This window comes from Manacus vitellinus, unplaced genomic scaffold (assembly GCF_001715985.3).
Source record: "Manacus vitellinus isolate BGI_N305 unplaced genomic scaffold, ASM171598v3 scaffold_23_pilon, whole genome shotgun sequence".
NCBI classification, from domain to species: domain Eukaryota; kingdom Metazoa; phylum Chordata; class Aves; order Passeriformes; family Pipridae; genus Manacus; species Manacus vitellinus.
The window spans coordinates 5,976,551-5,997,696 of NW_021939718.1; the positions used below are offsets into that span (position 1 = coordinate 5,976,551).

Sequence of the window (21,146 nt, forward strand, 5' to 3'; positions counted from 1 at the left end):
AAAAACAAAAAAAAAAAAAAAAAAAAAAAAAAAAAGGAAAACCTAAACCAAAGCAAAACCCAAACTAAAAAAAAAAAAAAAAAAGTGCAGAAACGTGAAGCCCAGACCCTTCCAAGGGGTTTAGACTGGTAGAAAAAAGAACTGCACTGTGCTCATTTACATACCATCTCAAGGCTTTGGCCAGCAGACCAATCTTACCAGTTTCCAGCCTCCCTATTATCTTCTTCAGAAGACTATTTCGCATCACTTCTGGACTTCTGCTGGATCCCAGCCTAGCAAAGTTTAAAGCTCCCTTGGAATGGGAAACATTCTGCCAAGCAAATAGCTCCAGGGACAGCCAACATGAGGCACAGAGATACAGATACACATTTGGAAAATGTGTTGTAGTTTGGAGCAGAGGGGGGAGAAGCTGCCAAATCTTTTGTAAAGTCACAAGGTTAAGTTCTCCCTGCATGGAGACTCACAGGAAAACATAACAGAATAATAATCCTTAGAGGCAGTAGCCTAAGGACCACTGCAGCTCAACCTGTCAAATAAGAGTATCGATATGGAAGCATAAAAGGATATGATGTTTAAAATGTGCTAATGACATCAGCTGACTTGCTGCACACAGTGCAAAAAGGACTCTACGTTCAACCTTCTACCCACAGATGAAATTGCTGCTCCAAGTTTTTTGCTTTTTTGTATCATTGACAGTGTAAGGTAAACACTGTCATCTGTTCACTGGGAGGTCTCTCTATTCCTCTCTCCTACCAGTATAGGAAAAAAACAAACAAAAGTAGGTGAAGGGAGACTCAGAAAGATATTTAGATTAATTTAATTCACTCTCCTTGCCATCCCAAAAGGAAATAACAGAAGAAGAAGAACTATTCAAGAAAACCAAGAGGGAACTGCAAAGCAATGTTTCATGGAAAACACACTGCAGAAATAAAAATGAAGTTTCCTAGGTGTATTCAAAAACATTGGGGAGGAGAGAAAAAGTCCTGGAATTTTTCTTAGGTACATGAATATGAAATGGTGATGGAAGAGGTCTGCATACAACTTAATGCCCCATATTCATATAACCTCCCCCATCCTGGTTGTCAGACAATTGCCTGGGTGTCCGTCCTCACTCAGAGTCAAAGCTTCCAGCATTTCCTAGCACCACATCTCCTAACATCCTATAAACAAGCATGTTACAAAAGGTTAAAGATCAAATGTACTCTATGAACAGAGCCACTGAAGTTAGGAACACATGAAAGTAGTTTAACTGAAAACAAAAGTGACCCTGGCGAGATGTCATGGAAAGCTTTCTACTAGAAGAGTAACAAAGGACTGCAGCTGAGCTCCTGGGAGGCTACTTTTGTTGAGGTTTTTAAAAACAGATCACACTAAAAGAACCTGCAAAGAATGAACCACGTATTTGTGACCATGATCTTGTGTAACGTTATTCACTATAAACTGACTATATATTCTACTCATCTAAATCTCTTCTATCCCTGTTGTTCTATAGAAGCAATCCTAGCCATTGAGAAATGATGATTTTACCTTCACCGGGAAAAAAAAAAATCATAACACTCGCTTTAATTCTGAGCTTCCTCAGAGAAAAATGCAGGCTTACTGATTTTAGGAGTCAGCAGGGTTCACGCTTTTGAGTTCCTCTCTGCAATCATGACAACAGAAAGTTTAAGTTATTTTAAATGAAAGCATGAAAGAAATTCAAGTATTTGCATTGACAAAAACACCAAAATGCAATTAACTATAAGAATCAGACTGTAGCATTGCAGGTTTGAAGCCTTTCAGAGAAATCAGTCCCTTCAAGATACTTATGTAAGCTGAACTACTACTGCCACAAACTCTGAAGGCTCTTAGCTGACAGCAAATGAAAGGTAATGCAACTAAATCCTCTTATTACAATCTAAAATAAACCAAATTACAAAATATTTGCTATTCATGCATATGGACAGCTACCAGACTGAACACTTACCAGCTCAACCACATGCCCAAACCTTTCCAGAAAAACTCATAAGAATCAGCAGAGCCCACAAATACTATGTGCAAGTAAAATCTTTAGATACTGCAGTCCCTCTGGAAAACTTAATTTCAGATAGGGTAACACACCTACCTCAATCACAGAACTTTCAGCTCCATGTCTCTACATAAATGACTTTATGACAGACAAACTTCCCTTTTGAAATACAGTTTTAGTATCTTCCTATATGAAGAATTGCAGTATTGCTTAGAGGTACACATTTCAGCAGCAGCTGTTCCTTAAACCTGTTACATCCACATTTATTAATGCAATTTATTAATACAAGCATCTGGGATTGTTTGTTTATTAAAAATACAGGCTCAACAGGTGGATTGCATCTTATTTTCCCTATAAAAGTAGATGCAGTTAAAGACAACTTTTGCATATAGAGAAAATGTTGAGGTTTGGGGGTTCAGTGGGCTGGCAGACCTCATGGGATGATCAAATAGATTTGATAGATTGTGGGTTCTGACATTTGATAAGGTCAGTACTTAATGTAAAATTAAGTACTACCTGCTAGGCCTTGTCAGATGAGCTGCCATTGCAGCTTTGTGTTAGAGATGCTGAAAATTTTCAGGCTTGCCTAGAAACCTCCTCCAATTCACACTGCTTCTTGAAGTAACAGTGTGCCTCCCTCCCCGCCTGCCCCAGGCAACAGTGGTCAAGCTGCTAATGCTAACCTATTAATTAAGCCTATTATTTTTTGCATCAAGGAAAAGTTAAGCTGCAAAGTACAGAACTATTTGTATTGATATACACTGTTTCCATGCTGGTTTACCTTTATAATTTTTTTGCAACAAAACGAGAACATCCTTAAACAAAATGTTATGCAAGAACTGGAAACACATCAGTCCAAAGCTACCTATATTATACACTTCTAATTTGTGGTAGATGTCTAGTGAAATTTTCTCCCAGCAAAATTCTGCAAATTTTTACTATGAGGGCAACAACACCAGACTAATCTGCTATTCTGCCCCTTGAGACAATATTCCCTGATGTGGTAGTTTGAGACCCCCAAAATCCAATTCCCGAGTCCAAGCCCCATCTCCCACATCTCAACCCAGTGTGGGATGGGTTTTCCAGACACAATACAAGACTCAGTATGGGGGGGAAGGGAATTATATTACAATCACTATACAAATAAATATTATAATACAGTATATACATAATCTTAACTTTCTCTCCTATGATAAATCAGTATTTACTGATCAATCTCTTCTCCCTCCAATAAAAGTCCAGAAGGGAAAAGGAAAGATCCTTTCCACTCTCAGGGCAGCAGCCTCTCTTCTTCCATGCAGCAGCTGTAGCTGGATCATTGTAGCTGGATCTCTTTCTAATAAACACAAGGGAGGTCTCCTCTCCCCCTCTTGGCCCTTGGACTCCAAACAAAGGTCTCGCCCGTGGACTGCCAGCAGGGACAAAACTCGCTTCACCACGGGTATATCACAAAGTGCAGGGGCATCTTCATGAAAGTCCCTTCCTCAGGGGATTTACCTCTGAGTCAGAATGTCTTGGGCAGCTTTCAGTTGAAAGTCTTTGCCTCAAGAGTTCTACCAGAGCTCCTGTGCTCTGTCTCAAAACTGCCAGCTTGGCAGTAGAAGGACCAAGGTCACCCCCTCCGCATTCCGTCTGGCCATCCCGGTCCAACTCCAGGACGTTTTTGAGCTTCTTAGCTCCTCTCTCCGATGCCGCATGTTGCATTTTAGGACTTCCACCCAGTAGGAGTCCACCACCCTTCCTCTCTAGGAGGGGTCTCCAAGGGTTTTGGAGGGTCTGGTTCAGTTCTTACCCCAAAACTCTGTGTAGAGCCTAGTCCTGCTCTGTCTCTCTTCATTAGACATCTCTGTGTCTTCTTACTTGGCTGCAAGCTGCCTCTGCTGCTTTTCTTATCTCTTGGCTTTCAGCCATAGTCCCTCCGTTCACTGCTGTCTCTGCTGCTGCTCACAGTGGAGAAACTTCCCCCAACTCTTAGCTACAGATACCTGGTCCAGTCTAACACTGTTCCAAGTTTCTGCAGCCTAGCCCCCAACGGGGCTCCGGACCCCTCTCCTCATGGCTTCAGAACATGGTCACTTCTTCTCCAACAACTACAACATCCTTCTTTTCCAGTCTGTTTGTGATATGTTTATATTTTGCAGAAGCGCTGATTGGCTCAACCCCAAGGGACACCACCCCCTTGGGGGTTACCATTTTTTTAACTCCAGGGGGAAAACTTTTTTTTATTCCACCACACCTGAATTGACAACTTGGCCTTTTTTCTCCTCCATCCTACCCTGCTCCCATTCCACACGTGCTAATTTGCTCACTCGTGTATTGCCACAGCCCTAGACCAGATCTTTGAGGCAGGACCTGCTTCTGCCTTGGCTGATTGTGAAGCATTTTGATGTTTTATCAGTGCACTCAAGTGCTACCACAACTACAATGTGTCACTCTACGAAAACTCCAGCCCAGATGTCATCTGGGAGGAAACAGCTTATATTGAAGAATAACCTAAATCTATATGTACTGTGAATGCTGGAGCATAAACTAATAGAGTCAAAGGCATTGTTTAATTAAATGTTTAGTTCCTCCTTCCAGATTGAAAATGGCTAGTGCTCCAGACAGAAAGCAAGGCTTGTTTTGTGTACATTTAAAACAACAACTACTGCAATTTCCTTTAGATCGTTCTTCTGGTTTCCCCCTCATGCTTCAGATTATGAAGAGCTAACAAAACCCATGCTTTTCCCTGCATTATTTTTTTTCCCTTTTTGCAAGCCTGTACTGAATATAAAGAGCCTGTATCAGGCCGGTCAGGTTTCCTGTTCCTAACCAACTTCAAAACGCCAGTACATTTGTATGCACAGTGAACTTCACAGCAAACACCTGCTTCTTAAAGGCACTGTACACTCTGCTACCTCCTATACTGCTTGAATACATTCTTTCGCTTCATTTTTTTGTACACTCAGAAATCAATGTTCAAAATTCAATTACACTACTTTTCTTCAAGTTCAAGTGACTTTTCTTGCCCCGAATTCCCTCTGTATGTAAGAAAAGGAATATGAATGAGAGCAAGCTTGAAAAACTAGATAATAAGAGCCATCCTATTAGATGCTCTTCCTCTTATAGATAATAATATTAAGTCCATCTGCTCTATGTGGTTACATTATGCAGAAAAAAAAATGCATATTAAATGCACATTAAGATGAAGAACGTTTAATCGACCGTAGGCAAAGGCAGAAGAAACTCCACCACTCTCAACAGAATTACAACAATCCACTGGTGGATTAGATACAAACATACACTCAGTATAATCACCTCAAGTTGAGCATGAAGATGGGCACAGCACACGTTTATATAACTTTCAAAGACATGTGAATGCAACAATGAACACCAACTTGTATTTTTGTGACTTTTCAAGTGCATGCTTAAACCTCAGTAGAGCAGGCATGTAAAAATTGGGCTGGTTTGAACTCTCATCAAGACGACACACATTACTGAAGAAAAATTCATTTACCCTTTCGATTTTGAATTTTCTTTGGGGGCATTATCTGTTTATTAAAAGTTCTGGATTAATATTCTTGGAGGAAATACATTATGTGTATGCCACACACAGCAATAAAAGTATTTCTGTATGCTGCCCTGCTGCAAAGTTTCAACCCTGACCTTTATAATACTCATGGACAAAAATGAAAATTAAGATTAATAAATAACTAAAAATCAAGAAAATCAAAAATGTCATGAGCTCAGATACAGACTAAGCAGGAGGAAAAAAGGAAACGTCTATAACAAAAGGCTGGTTTTGATTGATTTTCAGGTAACTCAATGAAAGTGTTTTATTTCCCTCCCCATCAAACTTCCTCTCAACAGAGTATGTCAAGTGAGAAGCATGGTTTCCTCCAGGACTTCTGCCTACTTCTGGAGCTTCTGCATGCTACAGGCAAAAGATTTTCGGCTTTTACAAAAACACAAACACTGCAAAGAAAGATTTACAACTACAACAACAAAAGTACTGAGGAACTTCTTTCCTTTTGACATTTTATAGATTCCTCTCCCCAAATATCTTAATTTCACCAAGACCTCTCCAATTTCTGTACAGACATACACAATACCAAAAATAAAGCTAATACTTTTCTGATCATCCATTCTGACTTTTCTTCTACCTGTTTACAAAGGAGCAGACATCATAAACAAACACAGTTCACATTGCAGTTTGTCTTTAGACAAAGACTTCAGAAAACAGTTTATGAAACCTGTTTCCATAGCAGATTTTTTTCAGAAGAAACAGAATAAATGATCGAAAACATGAAAACAGAATAAATCATAAAAACAGTAAACACTTTCATGCTCTAAACAGTCAGACTCAAGACCTGAATGCTGATGAAAGGCCAAGGATGACTACAAAAAATGTTTTACTTATTTTAAAAATACAGAAAATTTATTTTTATTTTATATTAACAACATCTAACACCTTCGTACAAGATCTAACATATTTTATTTTCAGTAAATTTCCATTTTCTAATTTCTGCTTGCAGAAAAATTGGGTTCAGTTTGTCTCCTCTTGAAGTTCATGCCAAAGAACACCAAAATACCTACTGTCTTCATTGGAACTGAAACCAGGTACACAATTTCAAGTATTCCTAAGTTAGGGAAAGACCTTAGCAACTCACTATTGCTTACACAGGAAAAAAAGAAACATTATTACTAATTGGATGCCTGAGGAAAAGAATTGGCTTTTGCAGGAACAGTCAGGGACACTGGAGCCACAGATGAAGGCACCACAAGGCCAAGAACATTTTCTTAATAAATCTCATCCATATCAATCTGTAGTACTGAGAGAGCACGGAATACTCCCTATTTTTGGAGAAAGGCAGTTTGTAGAGGCAATTTTAAAGGCCCTATAGTTTGTCAACCCTAAGCACAGAAGAACAAAAGACTACTCAAAATAATCCAGAATAAATGCAGTACCCTTGAAGAATACCAAAAGCATTTGTTTCCAAGGAAGATTCTCACTGCCTTAGAGATTGGTTTGTTGCAGGCGAAGAACACAAGCACTGAAAAGAGAACTGAAGGGTCCAGACAACTTATACACAGAAACAAAAGGCCTATGGGCACATGTTTTGGAACATCTGAGTCCTGCTGAAGGACTTTAAGAGAAAAAAGAAACAGGGGGAAGAATATGGCTGAATAACCTCACATCACTTCAAAACAGAGGAAAAATATTTGATGTTTTGAACTTAAGAGCTTTGTTCCATCCTGAAAACATTATTAAAAACACCTTTAAGCCCAGTCCCTCCTCCCCCAGCCAAAGCAGCAAATGTAAATTAAACCTAAAAAGCTAAGGGCAAGTCAGGATATTCCCAAACCTCTTCAAAATGTTCCACTACAAGGCATTGTGGCTTTCTTCCCTCCATTCACAAAGGAAATGGCAATACAAGAAAGTTTTTTGAAGTATAACCATGCTGTCAATTTGCACCTCTCCTTCATCTGCCCTGGACTATTTTCTCCTGATCACCACTACTGAACTTAAGCTACTTCCCTCCTATGATCCCTTCTAAGGTGTCCTAATTTCCTCTGAAAGGAGATCCATGCACAGCTGTCAGGATCACTTGCTGCATGGTCCCCTTCAAGACACCTCGATACATATCACTCACCCCTTACAGTCATGCTATGACACTCAGAATTAAGATGGTCTGAGGCTCAGCTTTCTTTTGTTTTGGCATATTGGATAAACAAACCAACCATACAGACAAAAGATTGCCTGTCAGCCTGAAGCAGACTTGAAAGAACCCCTGAGGGGGAGGTCTGGGCTGTGTGAAACAAGTGCAGATGTGTCAGGCTGCTCCACTCAGTCAAGGATGCCATGGGCCCCTTGCACTTTCTCACACTGTCTTCCCAGACAGTACAGGCGCAGCCACAGGAAACTACAGGGAACAAGAATCTGACAGTTCCTCAGTGGGAACAAATACTGAAAAACCAGTGGCAGTCACGGCCTTCCAGTCCCATTTGGTTCTGACACGGGACTTCCTTTCCCTTCAACAGCCTTGATGAGATTACACTAATTTATAAACAATAGCCATCTTCTGAACCACAGCAAACAGGTAACATCACCAAAACAGAGCAGACACAAGGCCTGATGCAGTATTGTTCTGTATCTAGTGCTGGCCAACAACAGAGAATTTTGAAGACAGTTTATGATGTCCTCAATAGGAGGATGTGCAGAATCTGCTTTCATGTTACATGTCATACTAGTACTCTAAGATTACTGCTTTTCAGAAGGGATATCTAACCATTTGCTTCAAGTTGCAAGTCAGTGTTAAACTCACTCCTCATTAATCTCCTCATTTCTCCTCATAAGTATTCTTCCTCATTTTTGTAACTCCGAGTTGCTATTTTCACCAGTTTCCTGTGGTACTCACAAATGGTATTAAAAAAAATTTTATTTTCCCTTATGGTTCCGAATGTAGTCCCTTATAAAGACAACTCTTGCTCTGGTACTGTGAGGGGAAAAATAACTAAGTCCCATAACATTCCTTCCAGCCACCATTCATCCACAAGTAGGCAAGAAGTTTGTCACAATTTTTTTACACTGTGACACTGAGAAACTGAATAAAACTGATAAAACATAACCTATTTAAAAGCTAAATACCTAATGTATTTAAAAGATTAATATAAAATAAACTGTATATTCAATATTTAATAAATGACAAGTGTATTATTATAGATAGAAAATATTTTTTGTAATACTACAAATAACATATTCTTAGATATAAATGAGAACCTTCAGTGAAATATATAGCGTGTGGAAAACAAAAACCAGGTCCGGTGTTTTTTATCTAGAAGATCTTTCTTCTAGCTCGATCCTACATGATGATCAAGTGCCTTTAGATCTGCAAAGTGTTAAAGCATGTGCTTGCATACATTAGTAGTCATGACAAATTTTACCACTAATTACATTGGAAAACTGCCATTTTCTGCCTTCTGAACACTTTTCGTGCAATTCAGATATGGAAGACCCTCCTTTTCCATTACTGAAAGGCATTCTATCTCACACAGCCAGAGAATTCATCCCTCAGTGCATTCAGTTCTCATTTTCTGAGAACACAGGAAAGGTAGTAAAGTGCTGAGCCATTTATTACCAATGTGGCTCACTCAACCACATACAGATTTTACCCACGTCAAGACTTCAAGAACTACAGGAAGACAGAGTGTCTTCTTGTCTTCCTTATGGAGAGCCGTTTGTAACACTGCAAAGTTTAAAATGTGAATATTGACAAATCAATAAGTACATGAACCATACAAATTAGAGCCCCTTTTCCTCACATTAGTAACTATTCATTATTATATTGACTGTATCATTTATTTTAAGTGTAAGTAGGACCACTCAGATTTAAGGAGGATTCCACTTATTAAGCATTACTAATACAAATACCTGATAGGAGGGAGGGTTTGCCACCTGTAAGCACTTCCCTCATACCAAGACAGAATTTTGAAAAAAATAATGAGTGACAAGGAGAAAGAAGGACTTCCTAAAAAGGAATCCTTATAAACCTCTAAGACTTCCAACAACCGAGTTTTAATATAACATTCCTAGCACAATATGTTAATGATGTATTCATCTTACTAAAGATTTCCATGCAAAATGATTAAAAATGCCAACATGGGTATATTACATTTTGGTTGTTACTTTCAACAAAGATGATTTGTACTATCAATTCAAAGAAACTTCTGAGGAGTCTTTTTTCTGACTCTGGAAAGGTACTACTAGAATTACCCTTCACAAAAGGTCTCTTCCCCTGTCATCACAGCATTTATTTTCCTCTCCCATTCATATTCTCACCCTCTCTCTCTTTCTCTCTCTCTCTCTTTCTCTCTCTTGATTTCTAACCTGCTCAATGCTACTGTTTTTCTTTTCCTTCCTTCACATCAACAGTGAAATTTACTGGCTGTGAGATTACTGTTGCCTGTGTTCCTTGACACACCTCGGACTGGACCTTCCTGACCCACTTTCTTACATTTGCCTCTAAAAGCGTCACTAAGCAGTCCACTTCTGACCACTGGGACAACAGGCAAAATAAGATATGGTATGTTTAGGATGATACTGGAATTTTTGCTTTTAAGAAATCAGTATTTGTGGTCACAAACCAAGGAAAGCAGCCTTGTATCACAGATAAAGCACATTTCCCACTTGGTAAGACTTCCCCTCTTAATGCTGCAGCAAAACCAAAGGAGCAGAGCTCTCATTTTGCAATGTTTCTATTGGTTTTCCACTTCTAAATAATAGCATGGGTTGACCTCAAGCATGTCCCTTTGACCTTAGTGCCTACAGTGTTCAACCGTCCAAAACTCAGGATGCAACGGAAGAAATGGGAACAAAAGCACAGTCAATACTGAAATGACAACCTTCATTTTAAACTGTGAAGTTAAATTGTGCGCAGCAAGCACAAGATCTGATCAAAAAGGCAGGATCTAAAATGTGTACTAAAAATGCAATCTGCAAAATTCTGTGCAGATATGATTATTCACTTGCAAACATCTCAGTTGTGAATAAAATGCATCTAATATAGCTGTTCTAGCACTACAAAACTAAATCCCTGCAGGCAAATAAATTAAAAAAAAAAGAATTTACAAAGAAATAATTAAAGAAAAAAAAAAACCAACACTGGCAAGTAATCTCTCATCTTTGTACCAAAAATACAGATATTAGTAATGACGCAACATGACCAATACATAATTTCTTGTTTTCTCATATATGTTCAGTATCATCTTCGCAACAGATATTTTACAGCATAAAGTGACATAAAATTATAGCTTTTGATGAAATCCTCTTTCTGAAGCACCCTTCAAATTATTCAGTCTCTTCAAGAGTTCCCCTCATATTCCAGGCTAATTTTTAGCAGTTTTCCTTCTCGAGGGAAAGGGTTGCAATACTGCAGTTGATTTTTAGATTAGAATTTTAATGAACTATACTAATACTATTTAACTATACTAAATAATCTAACCTAAGTAATGTTCAAGAAATCCCAAGATGCAGAAATCCAAAACTGCTTAATAACAAACCTGCCTCACACAGCTTACATTTGCCCTGGTTATATTATGAAATTATTGCTCAATGAAACCAGCAAAAATTATTGCTCAATGAAACAAACAAAAAAAAAGACGCCTCCGACAATAGTATTGTTCAAACTTCAGGTTGACTGAGAGGTAACTTTATGTGGAAGTTAATGGATTTCCTTCTTGTTGTCATGCTGGTTTCATTAATTCAGTCAAGTACACCCACTCAATGTTCATTTATTTTATGGTTATTCCACGGGGTATTCAAAATTGCTGGTCTCATCTGTAAAGTTACGGGTAAAATTAGTAATCTATTTCAAATATGTGACAGTAATTCTTGAGGAACAGCTAATAGCAAGGTTTATGGGTTTTTTGTTCCTTTCACTGTTTTAGAACTAGAATTGTGCACTATTTCAGTCCATTTTCAGAGGACTGAAATAGTGCAAAATTTCACATGCACCATCTGGTGCTCAGTGTGCAATCAGATGACTATTTTATACCCATAATGGAAATTTAAATAATAGTACCTTTCTGATATTGAAGGGTTACATAGTATCAATAATTTACATTTTGTTAACATTTTTTTGCTGCTTTTGTTACAGGCAATCCTTATATGCACCATATCTATAATATTAAAGAAGAAAATACGTACTTATTTACACTTGGAACTTGATATTATTTGTTTAGTTTTCCTGCTGCTATGCAAAATCTGTACACATAACAGAAAACTCTTGTTTTATAAAGAACACAAATTACAAGGCTGAGCAAGGTTTAGATTGTGTCCTTTTAATCAATTCACTTTTTATTAACTATTCTTTTCAAAGCAATATTTTGAAAATCTAGAAGAATCTGCCTTGAAAGTATTTATTAATCAATACCAAAGTGGGCAAAGGAAAGATATGATTAAATATGTTTGAACTTTGATATTAAGGTTTAGTAATTACTGCCAGTGGTAAATTACCACAGATGGAAAGCAACTGCAATCTACAACTAAAAAGATTTTTAAGATTTCTGATGTAGTGTAACTACATAATTAAGAAAACTTCTCACAGAAAGATGGGGTTTTTTTAGTAAAACATAGAAGAATAAACCAGCAGAAATCACTTCCACAAAGAATACATTATATATTCACACAGCAAATGTGAATTTGGCTTTTAATGCCAACTCTCAATTAAAATAATTAACACAATGTAAGAACTTTCTATTCATAGTATTCTATTTCCTGCTGAAAAGTGCATTCATTAAGCATTTCCACAAGGTTTAAAAAAAATAGGACCCTATCATTCCCACATTGATTCCTTGGTGTCCCTAGAGCTAAATTAGCTTGATCCAAAAGTGCACCCCACATTTTCTGTATTTACTGTATTTTGAAGACATGAAGCCTGAAACTGCTCAGCTTCAGTGAGGAATGGGGAGAAAAAAAAAAAAAAAAGAACAATCCCCAGAAAACTTTCTAAGAATTGGTTTATCTATTTCACACACTGAATCATATTGTCAATTATTCCATAAATACCTTTAAAACATCTATCATATTTTGATGAACCCATTCATGTTTTTTACATATCCAGTCATTTAACACAGTTCCCAACATCAGTCACTCACTATTTCAGGTTTGAGGGTTTTTTTTTGAAGCAGGAGGGGTATTTTCTAAACCATTTTGAGATGGTGAAGCCTGCCTTTAGATATTTGGATCTAATTTTGTTAAATTCTCAGTGAATCATCATAAGGAAAAATCTGTCTGGTTATTTACCAGACAAAAACCACCTACTTTCATTGGAGATGGAGTATCTTACACAGAGATTCAACCCACAGGCGTAGCTTACAAACCACAAAATGCAACCCTTTATAGAGGGCTACATATGGAGGGCCAGAAAGCCTTGTATATCACAGAAGCACCAGTTAACTTTTTAGCCACCAGCACGCTTGTAACAAATGTGGGTAGAGCCCTCCCCAAATCTTCGTTCGCGAAGCCTGGCCGTGATGATGACCAGTTAACACTTTAACATACCAGGTAAGTGGTATGGTGGCCAGAATATCACTATTAAAGTGTAATACCTAATAAAATAACACACTGTAAACAGAGTCTTCCAGGAAGAACTACTGTATCTTTTCTATTCACCACTTTTCTAATGAAATATTGCTGTTGGTCCATTACACATGTCAATCTAAACAGGACATAAAAACAGTGCTTAGAGAGGAATTTCAAGGAATACTTCAAAAGTGCAATGACCAGATGGCTTAAGACTAATTAGAGAGTTTCTTCCCTAGAGAAGTAGCCAATATTTTTTTGAGATCTTTCTTCCAACCAAAGAGATGCAAACAAAAAACAGAGAAGATTCACAATATTTTTATCTTCCTCAGGAAAAAGAAAACTAATAATTGCCTTAAACACTGTTTCAAGGGGGGGGAAAAAGAGTTGTTAAATTCCTGTTACAAACACATTACAGGATGAACACTCTTTCTGCAACAGCTGATCACAAATAGGTTTCATAGCATTATTTTCTAAGGGCCCACAGAGGTTTCCTTAACCTCCACCAACAAGTTTTTGCAATAACGCACTCCAAACTCCTTCTGGGAGGACAATTACTCCAATTCTTAACAGAGGCAAAATATGTAATTCCCACAACCCACCAGTCAGGTATCATATCAAAACACTACAGAGGTGTCTCATGACATCAACAAATAAGCCGTAACTACTCAGAAGGTAGTACTGTACCATAAAAATGCCTAAGTTATTGTTTAATCTAGGTGAAGAGAGGTCAAAATAGCAGTCCTAGAAGAGTGATTATCTTTCAGTTGGCAGCTGCTTCTTACCACATTTAGAGCAAAAATCTGTTAAAAACCCATTTTTTACTTGGAAACTTGAACATCCTTTTAAAGACAAAAAGCTGTCCCAGTCTGAAGCCATATACCTCAATTAAACAAACTGTACTAGAATCTGGTGAGTAGCCTCTTCCATTCCAAAACTGTTTGAATTAACAACTGCAATCACTTTATTATCTCAAAATCTGTACTCTCCAAAATATCTCTGCTGATGTACTACAAGGAAACATAAAAATTAAGACTATGAGACATCCGATGGCCTTTCCTGATTATCTAATTATTATGCTGAGGAGCCAGCTTCTACATTTTCATACAACAGTGCTCTGACCTTAAACCATGAAGACATAAAGGGACAACAGAAAGACAGTACTAGTAACAGTGAGAAAACAAACAAACAAAAAAAAAAACTAGGAGCAGCAAAATCAATTTCATCTGGGGGATGATGATCAGGGATCATCACAAGCCCCTCAGACAGCATGGCCCGTGGTAGACTGGTCAGCTACCAGGCTAATAGGGCTGGGAACTTTTTTCCTGGCTCAGATGCTGACCTGTTGTACAACCTTGAAATCACTCAACTTCTTTGCATCTCAGCTTCCCCACTTGGAGTCAGAAAAAAACCAATCCTTTCCTTTCCCTAACAAGCTCTTTGAAATCCACAGAGAAAGTATCCCAAAACTGCACTCAAAGTCTTAGTCTTGTATCACCTTTTCTCATTATTTTAATACAAAGCACAATTTGAAGCCCACTGTAGTATGAAGAATTTGTTAATAAAACTGCAAGTAAAAAAAATTCATATTTTGATGTGGATAGCTGCTGTCAAGCATAGCAAGCCAGAAATAATTACTACACAAGCTAAGCAATGCATCTTCAAAACTCTACAGCAGTTTGGAGACAAGTATCTACTTCATGACATATTTCGGATTCACTGAAGAAACAAACTTGCCCGGGACTCCCACAGGCACAGAGCTTAGTCTTCCACCCTTCAAAGCAAATAAAAGTATATCCACTAATATCCAGCAAGTACATAGATAGTAAATAGCTACTGAGCTGTGGGTTTTATTTCTAGCATACATGCATCTGCTTTGGAAAAAAGAAGGGAACAAAGTTGCTCCTATAACTATTTAAAAACTCTGCTCCTGTAATAGTTCAAGATTTGTGTTGTCTGTGTAGCTGTAAACGAAATTAAAAGTGAAAAAGACAAAAGAAAGATCACATTCAGAATCTGAAGTTCTAAGGAAACCTTTGTTTTAAAATAAAATACATAAGAACATATACAATCTACACACTGGTGCCAAAGTTGAAATTCCAATTAAAAAAAAAATTAAAAATAAAAGACTCTGCATTTAGATGTGTATGTGTTAACAAAAGAATTATAATAAAACATTCATATTTCAAGGTTAAAGCGCCAAATGACAGAACATGACAAAATTTATGTCCTGTTTTACTAAGAAATAATAATGTAATTTCTGTGGAAATTTGTAGAATAAAAAACAAACAAGCATTCCCTGAGCAGTTTAAAATGACAGAAGCCAGGACTCAGTTGAAAAAGACAGTTCTGCCCTCCTTCACCTGTGAAGTGGACTAGGGCACTGATCCTGCTGAAGACTGACCCAGTAAGGCAAACCAGTGGTTACCCTTCAGCTGGACATGTGCTGCTCTTCACGCACAGCTGCACAAACACTTTTGCAAGTACAAAAGCAAGGAAGAACACAATGGTGGAAATCACTGACTAGGAGAGAGCTATGCAGTTCCTCTCTTTAGGTTTTCAAAGGCTCGTGGAGTTACAGCGCTGGGGTGTGGCTTCACATTATACAACTTTAATCTTGGGGAAAAAAGCAGGAAAAAAAAATACAGGCTGCTACAAAAAGGGAGATTCTCCTTTCCCTAAGGTTCCCTGCTGTCCAGTGCCAGTGCCTATGCCAAAACATTAACAAACTACTACTTTTCCTGTCAGATCCTCATACTGTTCTGAGGCCATGACTCTCTGTGGTTGGATCCAAGACAGAGAAGCAGCAGGTGGAAGGGATGAAATATTTAGCATTATACCACATTCAGATCACAGTAAGAACGGCAGAAAACCACACTCTCATGTTAAACTAGACAGTTCCCAACACTGGAAATCACACATTCTTGAAAAGAAGTCACATCTTCAGACCCTTTCTTTCCCACGGGACAGTAATTTTTATTGGACACTGTACAAACACTTCACTTTCAGGCTTTAGCCTTTAAACTAGCCAGAGGACTATCTTTACAGATTACTTTTTAACATAATTCTTCTGCAACTGCATATTTACTGGCACCAAAAGCATATATGCAAGCATAACACACATACCCACATCTGTGCATCTAAAGGCAAGGTTTTTCAGAAGTGTCTAAACTTAGACTTCATAGACCCTACACAGGTACTGAATTCCAGCGTCACAGTGATTTGCTTACTCCTCTGTGCTAAGCATGGATTTGCCATGGATGAGCCTATTTGCAAGCAGTTGATTCAGCAAAGCTTGAAAATTCTCAGTACGTGTAGACCTGGTAATAACCCAGATTACAGTTAAAAATACACTGATAAATGTAAACTCACTCCCTCCCTACCCTCCCTCATATTTTCCTTTCCCCAGTTGCTTCACCAAACTTTAATCATATAAGCGAAAACATACAGACATACAGACTTTTATTCTTCAGAAGTCTTAGGTAAAATTGATAAATATGATTCCAATATATAGTTGGAAAGATTCCTTTCCAACAATAAATTTTGGAAGAACTTATTTCTTTCATTTTCTTTTTTTTTTCTCATCCAACACTGAAACGACGTTCTTACGTGGCTAATAAATTCCAGTTACCGGCATTTCGAACAAGGGCTCCGAGTGTCTCAGACATGCGATTTGCTGTCATCAGGCTTAACCAGACAGTACCAAGTTAAGGGCCTTTAGAAAAATCTCAGTTTTCACATGCTCTGTCAGGGCTCATTAGCGCTTGGCAGATGACTACTTTGAAGAGTTCATCAGCGCCGAGTGCGCTGTAGCAAAACCAGAGCTTTTCCCACCGGTCGGGAAACGGGACAGCGGCATAGGGACGCGGCTGGACCTTCATCCCTTCCGCTCGGGAGCTGTTGCCCGTCCCCGAGGGCGGCTCCCGCTCCGCTCCGCTGCCTCCGGTCTCTCCCGGTAGAGAGCGCGGCAGGCACGGCAGGGAGCCCAGGGCAGAGGGAGCGGGGAGTGACTCAACCTGGGCGCGCAACAGCCGCCTCTGCCTTCTTTTCTTGGTAGCAAGTACAGAACAATACCTGTGGTGGCGAGCGTCCCGAGTGCCGCGGGGTGGTCGGCACCTGCTCGCTTAAATGAGTATCTCGATGTAAAAGCCCCCCAAAAGCCACGTCGTGCCCCACCGCCACGCGTCACCCCAATTCATCTGTCCGTAAGGAAAGTTACGACGTTACTTTTTCGGCCCTCGAAACCCCGTTTTCCCACCGCCGCACCCTTCCCGGCTCCCGAAGCGCAGTCGGTAGGCAGCCCCCGAACGGGAGCCCTGCCCAGGAGGCTCCACCGCACTGCATTCTGCAGCACCGCCGGCGTCCTCACCTTGATGCCCTGCTGCTGCGTGGTCAGGGTCAGCTTGGACTCGTCCAGGAGCAAAACTTCGCAGTAAAATTCCTCCGGGACCGCGCAGAAACAGCCCATGCCTGCTGCGGTGGCCGGGGGGGATGGGGCTGGGAGGCGAGGAGAACCCTGGAGCGGCGACGGAGCGGGGCTGAGCCGGGTCTGGGCCGCGCTCAGCTCCGCCGATTGAGCCCGGCGGCTCCTTAGGGCGCAGAAACCCGTCCCGCCGCCCATCCCGCCGAACGCCTGGACAGGGGGTGCCCGGGCGCTCCCTGTGGAAAAGACCGGCGGCTTGTTTTAGGAAGGATCCCGGGGCACAGCCCGCGCCTCGCCGGCTGTCACGGCGGCTCTCCCGTCGCTGCCGCCCCGGGGGAGGTGCCGAGCCGCCCACCCGGCCCGTCCCCCGCCCGTCCCCCGCCCCGTCCACGCATGTTTCCGCGCCTCCTCTTTGTGTGGGAGCAGCGGACGCCGGGGGAAGCGCTCCGCCGCCGCAGCCCGGGGAGAGCGGGGGTGGTCCCCGCCCGCGCCAGCGCTGGTATCGGCCACGGACCCTGCGGGGCGGCGCCGGCGGGCCCGGGGAGAGCGGGGGCTGCGGCCCTCGGCTGCCCGCGGCCGATCGCCTCCTCCCGTCGGGGGCGCAGGGTATGGAGGGCAGCGCCGCCAGTAGCCGGGAGCGACCAGCGCCTGGGCAGCCGCCGGCCACCTCTGCCGGCCACGGGCACGTTTCTCCTCGGGCGCGGCGGCGGGCCCAGGAGACGGTGGGCTGCGTCCGGGCGCCCCCGGCACGGAGCCGCGGCATCCTGCTCCCGGCGCCCCCCCCGGCCACCGCGCCGCATCCCACTGGCATTCCAGGTGCGGGGCCGGACCCTCGCTGCCCTGTCCTCGAGCTCAGCCAGTGGGGCGGGAGCCATGGTCCCGGCCCTGGTCCTTGCTCCTGCCCCGTCGCCTCCCGGTGGCCGCGGCAGCACTGACCCCTGCGGGCTGGGCCGGCTCTACTCCCCAGAGGGCGTCTGGGAAGTCTGGGAGAGGGTTTTGTCTCCGTAGTTGGCGTGGGAGCGCCTTAAGAGACGTCATGCGTGAAGGTTCGGGAGAGGTTGACTTTAAAAGGTCCTTTTGGCAGGAAGTTTATTCTCCACCGTGGTGTTAAATACTGAGCTTGCTGCAGGTATGTTCAATTTACAAACCAACAGCCCTGTAATATTAAAAAAGAATAAAAATCAAAACCAAAACCCAGCTAACAAAGAAAAAGTAGAACACAAAAAACTTGCAACTGCCTCTGCAGTTGCTGTCTATAGTTTCTGGAGCACACACCAGTCCACCTCCTTATTTTCACTGCTGCAGTGTCCTGTGTAGGGACAAGATGATGCTTATGGCCCCCTTCCAACTCTGCATGTTCTGTAATTCTGTGGCTCTGTGCAATCTATATTCTATGATTTTTCCCTTTCAGGCAGAAAGTTAAGCCCTGATCCCACAAGTGCCTGCCCATTTGTTTAAGTTTGCATGCATGAGTCGTCCTGTTGAAGAACGTGCAAAGTTTGCATGTGTAAATTTAACAATATGTTAAATATGTGTTTTTCTTATGATCTTTAACTTGTTCGTATTGCATAAGAGAAGGGCAGAAGGAGATTTCTCAGTTGACAAACCCTTCTAGGTATGTAGGTAAGTCTGCTTTTAAATACCTGTCCTAAATAAAACCCTGCTATTCCCAAGAAATGCCACTTTCATTTTCATGTTTAAACTTGGGCAGTGGGGTGTTGGGATCTCTGTATCTGCAAAAACAGTATTCCATGAGCACTGTGAAGATCAGGAGAAGACCCACTATATATGTTCATAAAAATAAAGACTTTTGAATAACTTATGAAATATAATGACTTGCAAAAGCTAAAAAATTTGAGTTCCTAACCTTGTTTGTTGGGCAATATATGAGAATGTCATCCAGACAGCACGGGAAATTTGGAAAATTTACTCATGGCTTTCTAAACACATTTTTCAAACAGTTCTTGAATCCCTGCTGAATAAACAGCAGACGGTTTTCTAGAGAACAGATGGTTCCTTTTCCCCTCTCTTTAGTCTATTTAAATCCATATATCATGCATATTGCGACATAAATTACCCTGTAAGTCAGTTAAAGTCATTATATATGTATAAATCAAGTGAGAGGGAGGGCTCAGTGAACTCATAACCTGCTTTGAAACCTTCAGTTATGATTTTTAAAGGTTCATATGGCTATAGTCACAATCCCAGAGTCGATCAGTTTGGATCGATACTAGCCTTGCTTATATGTTGTTTATAAGATGTCCAAGTGAATTCTCTTTTTGAAGATCAGCTGCACATTGGCTGATTGGTCCATGGGGCAAACACAAAATATGCACTCATGTTGAATTGATGCCGGTGTTTAAAGCATGGAGTTGTTAACTTATGGACTTGTCTCCTAACCAGCTATTGCCAACAGCTAGGCACTTGATAAAGCAGCAGTATCAGAACCTGCCATTTGAGATGAAAACCTGGGAGAGGATAGTGAACTATGAAAAAATTGAGGAAATTAGCCAGGGGAGCAGAGGAAGAGTGGGTGGAATGGATGGGATCTGTACTATGAACCGGTATGAGCCCTGAGAAACTCAGGAAAGCAAAACAATTAGAGGGCAAGAATGTAGGGCCCAAGCTCTTCTTGGAGCTCCATACTACACAAGACCAGCCCTGCTTCAGTAGTTCAAGTATCAGACCAGCTCACAACTTGCAAGGACCATGAAACAATCATCTTTTTTCCAAATCCATTAGGAAACTGAGCTCCTTTTTACTTTGCTCTATAAGAAAAAACAGAGGTCAAGCACCACAAAGGAAAACTCGTTGACATAAGCTGTCATCGCACAAACACTTATGGACATGCTTAACTCAGGCATGTAAGTACAGGACCAGGGCATAAAGGCATTTTTATCTATTGCCTGTTTGATGAGGTACCCAGAAGAACTCACTGCAGCCTCTGTGATGCAGTACACCTTCATTAAAATGTTCAGTTTTAGCTTTAATCAAGTATTTTCAGTGAGGTTGTACGAATAAGACACTGAGCACCACAAGGACACCTGTATATGAAGTGACCTATATCCATATTCTGGCATATAGGCAATTAGACTGTCCAAAGGACACAGGTTGACATATCTGGTTTCTCCTAGTTTTTACACAGTTTTGTTCACAAACATTTACTTCCAGGAAGTTGATCATGTAGCAAGAGTCATGATGACTTGTCTTAGATGCTATGACTGTCGCTTCCTTATCACTGTTCTTTGTTGATATGTAGGGATGCAATGCCTGCATGTGAATTTGCAGGGAATGAGTAAGGAGTTAAAGAGAGGTACAAAACAACCTCTTCATCTTCCTTGTCATGTAAAGACAAGTCTCCTGGACTCAGTTCTGTGCTCAGAAGGTTTAATGAAAGCACTGAGGTTTAATGCAAGAAACTTGCATTGAAATGAAAATGGAAAGCAACAGCACGTACTCTCTGGGCTACATGGATAGCCCTGAATGCATCTTTCAATAAAGAAAAGAATCTTACCAAGATTATTGTTCAATAATTATTATCCAATTGGATCTGAGGTCTTTACAGGAAAAATAAGATACAACTCCTTCAGCAGCACTGCACTGCTCTGGTTTGACATGTGCCCACCTGCCCATACACTACTACCCTTGAATGT

At 40.8% G+C, this 21,146-nt stretch overlaps 1 protein-coding gene across 9 annotated transcripts in view; it reads right to left on the bottom strand.

Annotated features, from left to right (window-relative positions):
• Positions 1–17,573, bottom strand: part of EPB41L4A (erythrocyte membrane protein band 4.1 like 4A) — a 130,642-nt gene extending 113,069 nt beyond the window's left edge. For all 9 annotated transcript variants that reach the window (XR_001920685.1, XM_018072884.2, XM_018072883.2 and 6 more), the window contains exon 1: positions 17,440–17,573. Coding sequence is in view for 8 of the 9 variants with exons in the window: in XM_018072884.2 (XP_017928373.1) it covers positions 17,440–17,538 (99 nt within the window). In the remaining variant the exon portion in view is untranslated. The remainder of the gene's footprint in view (positions 1–17,439) is intronic.
• Between the last annotated feature and the right edge of the window lie 3,573 nt (positions 17,574–21,146).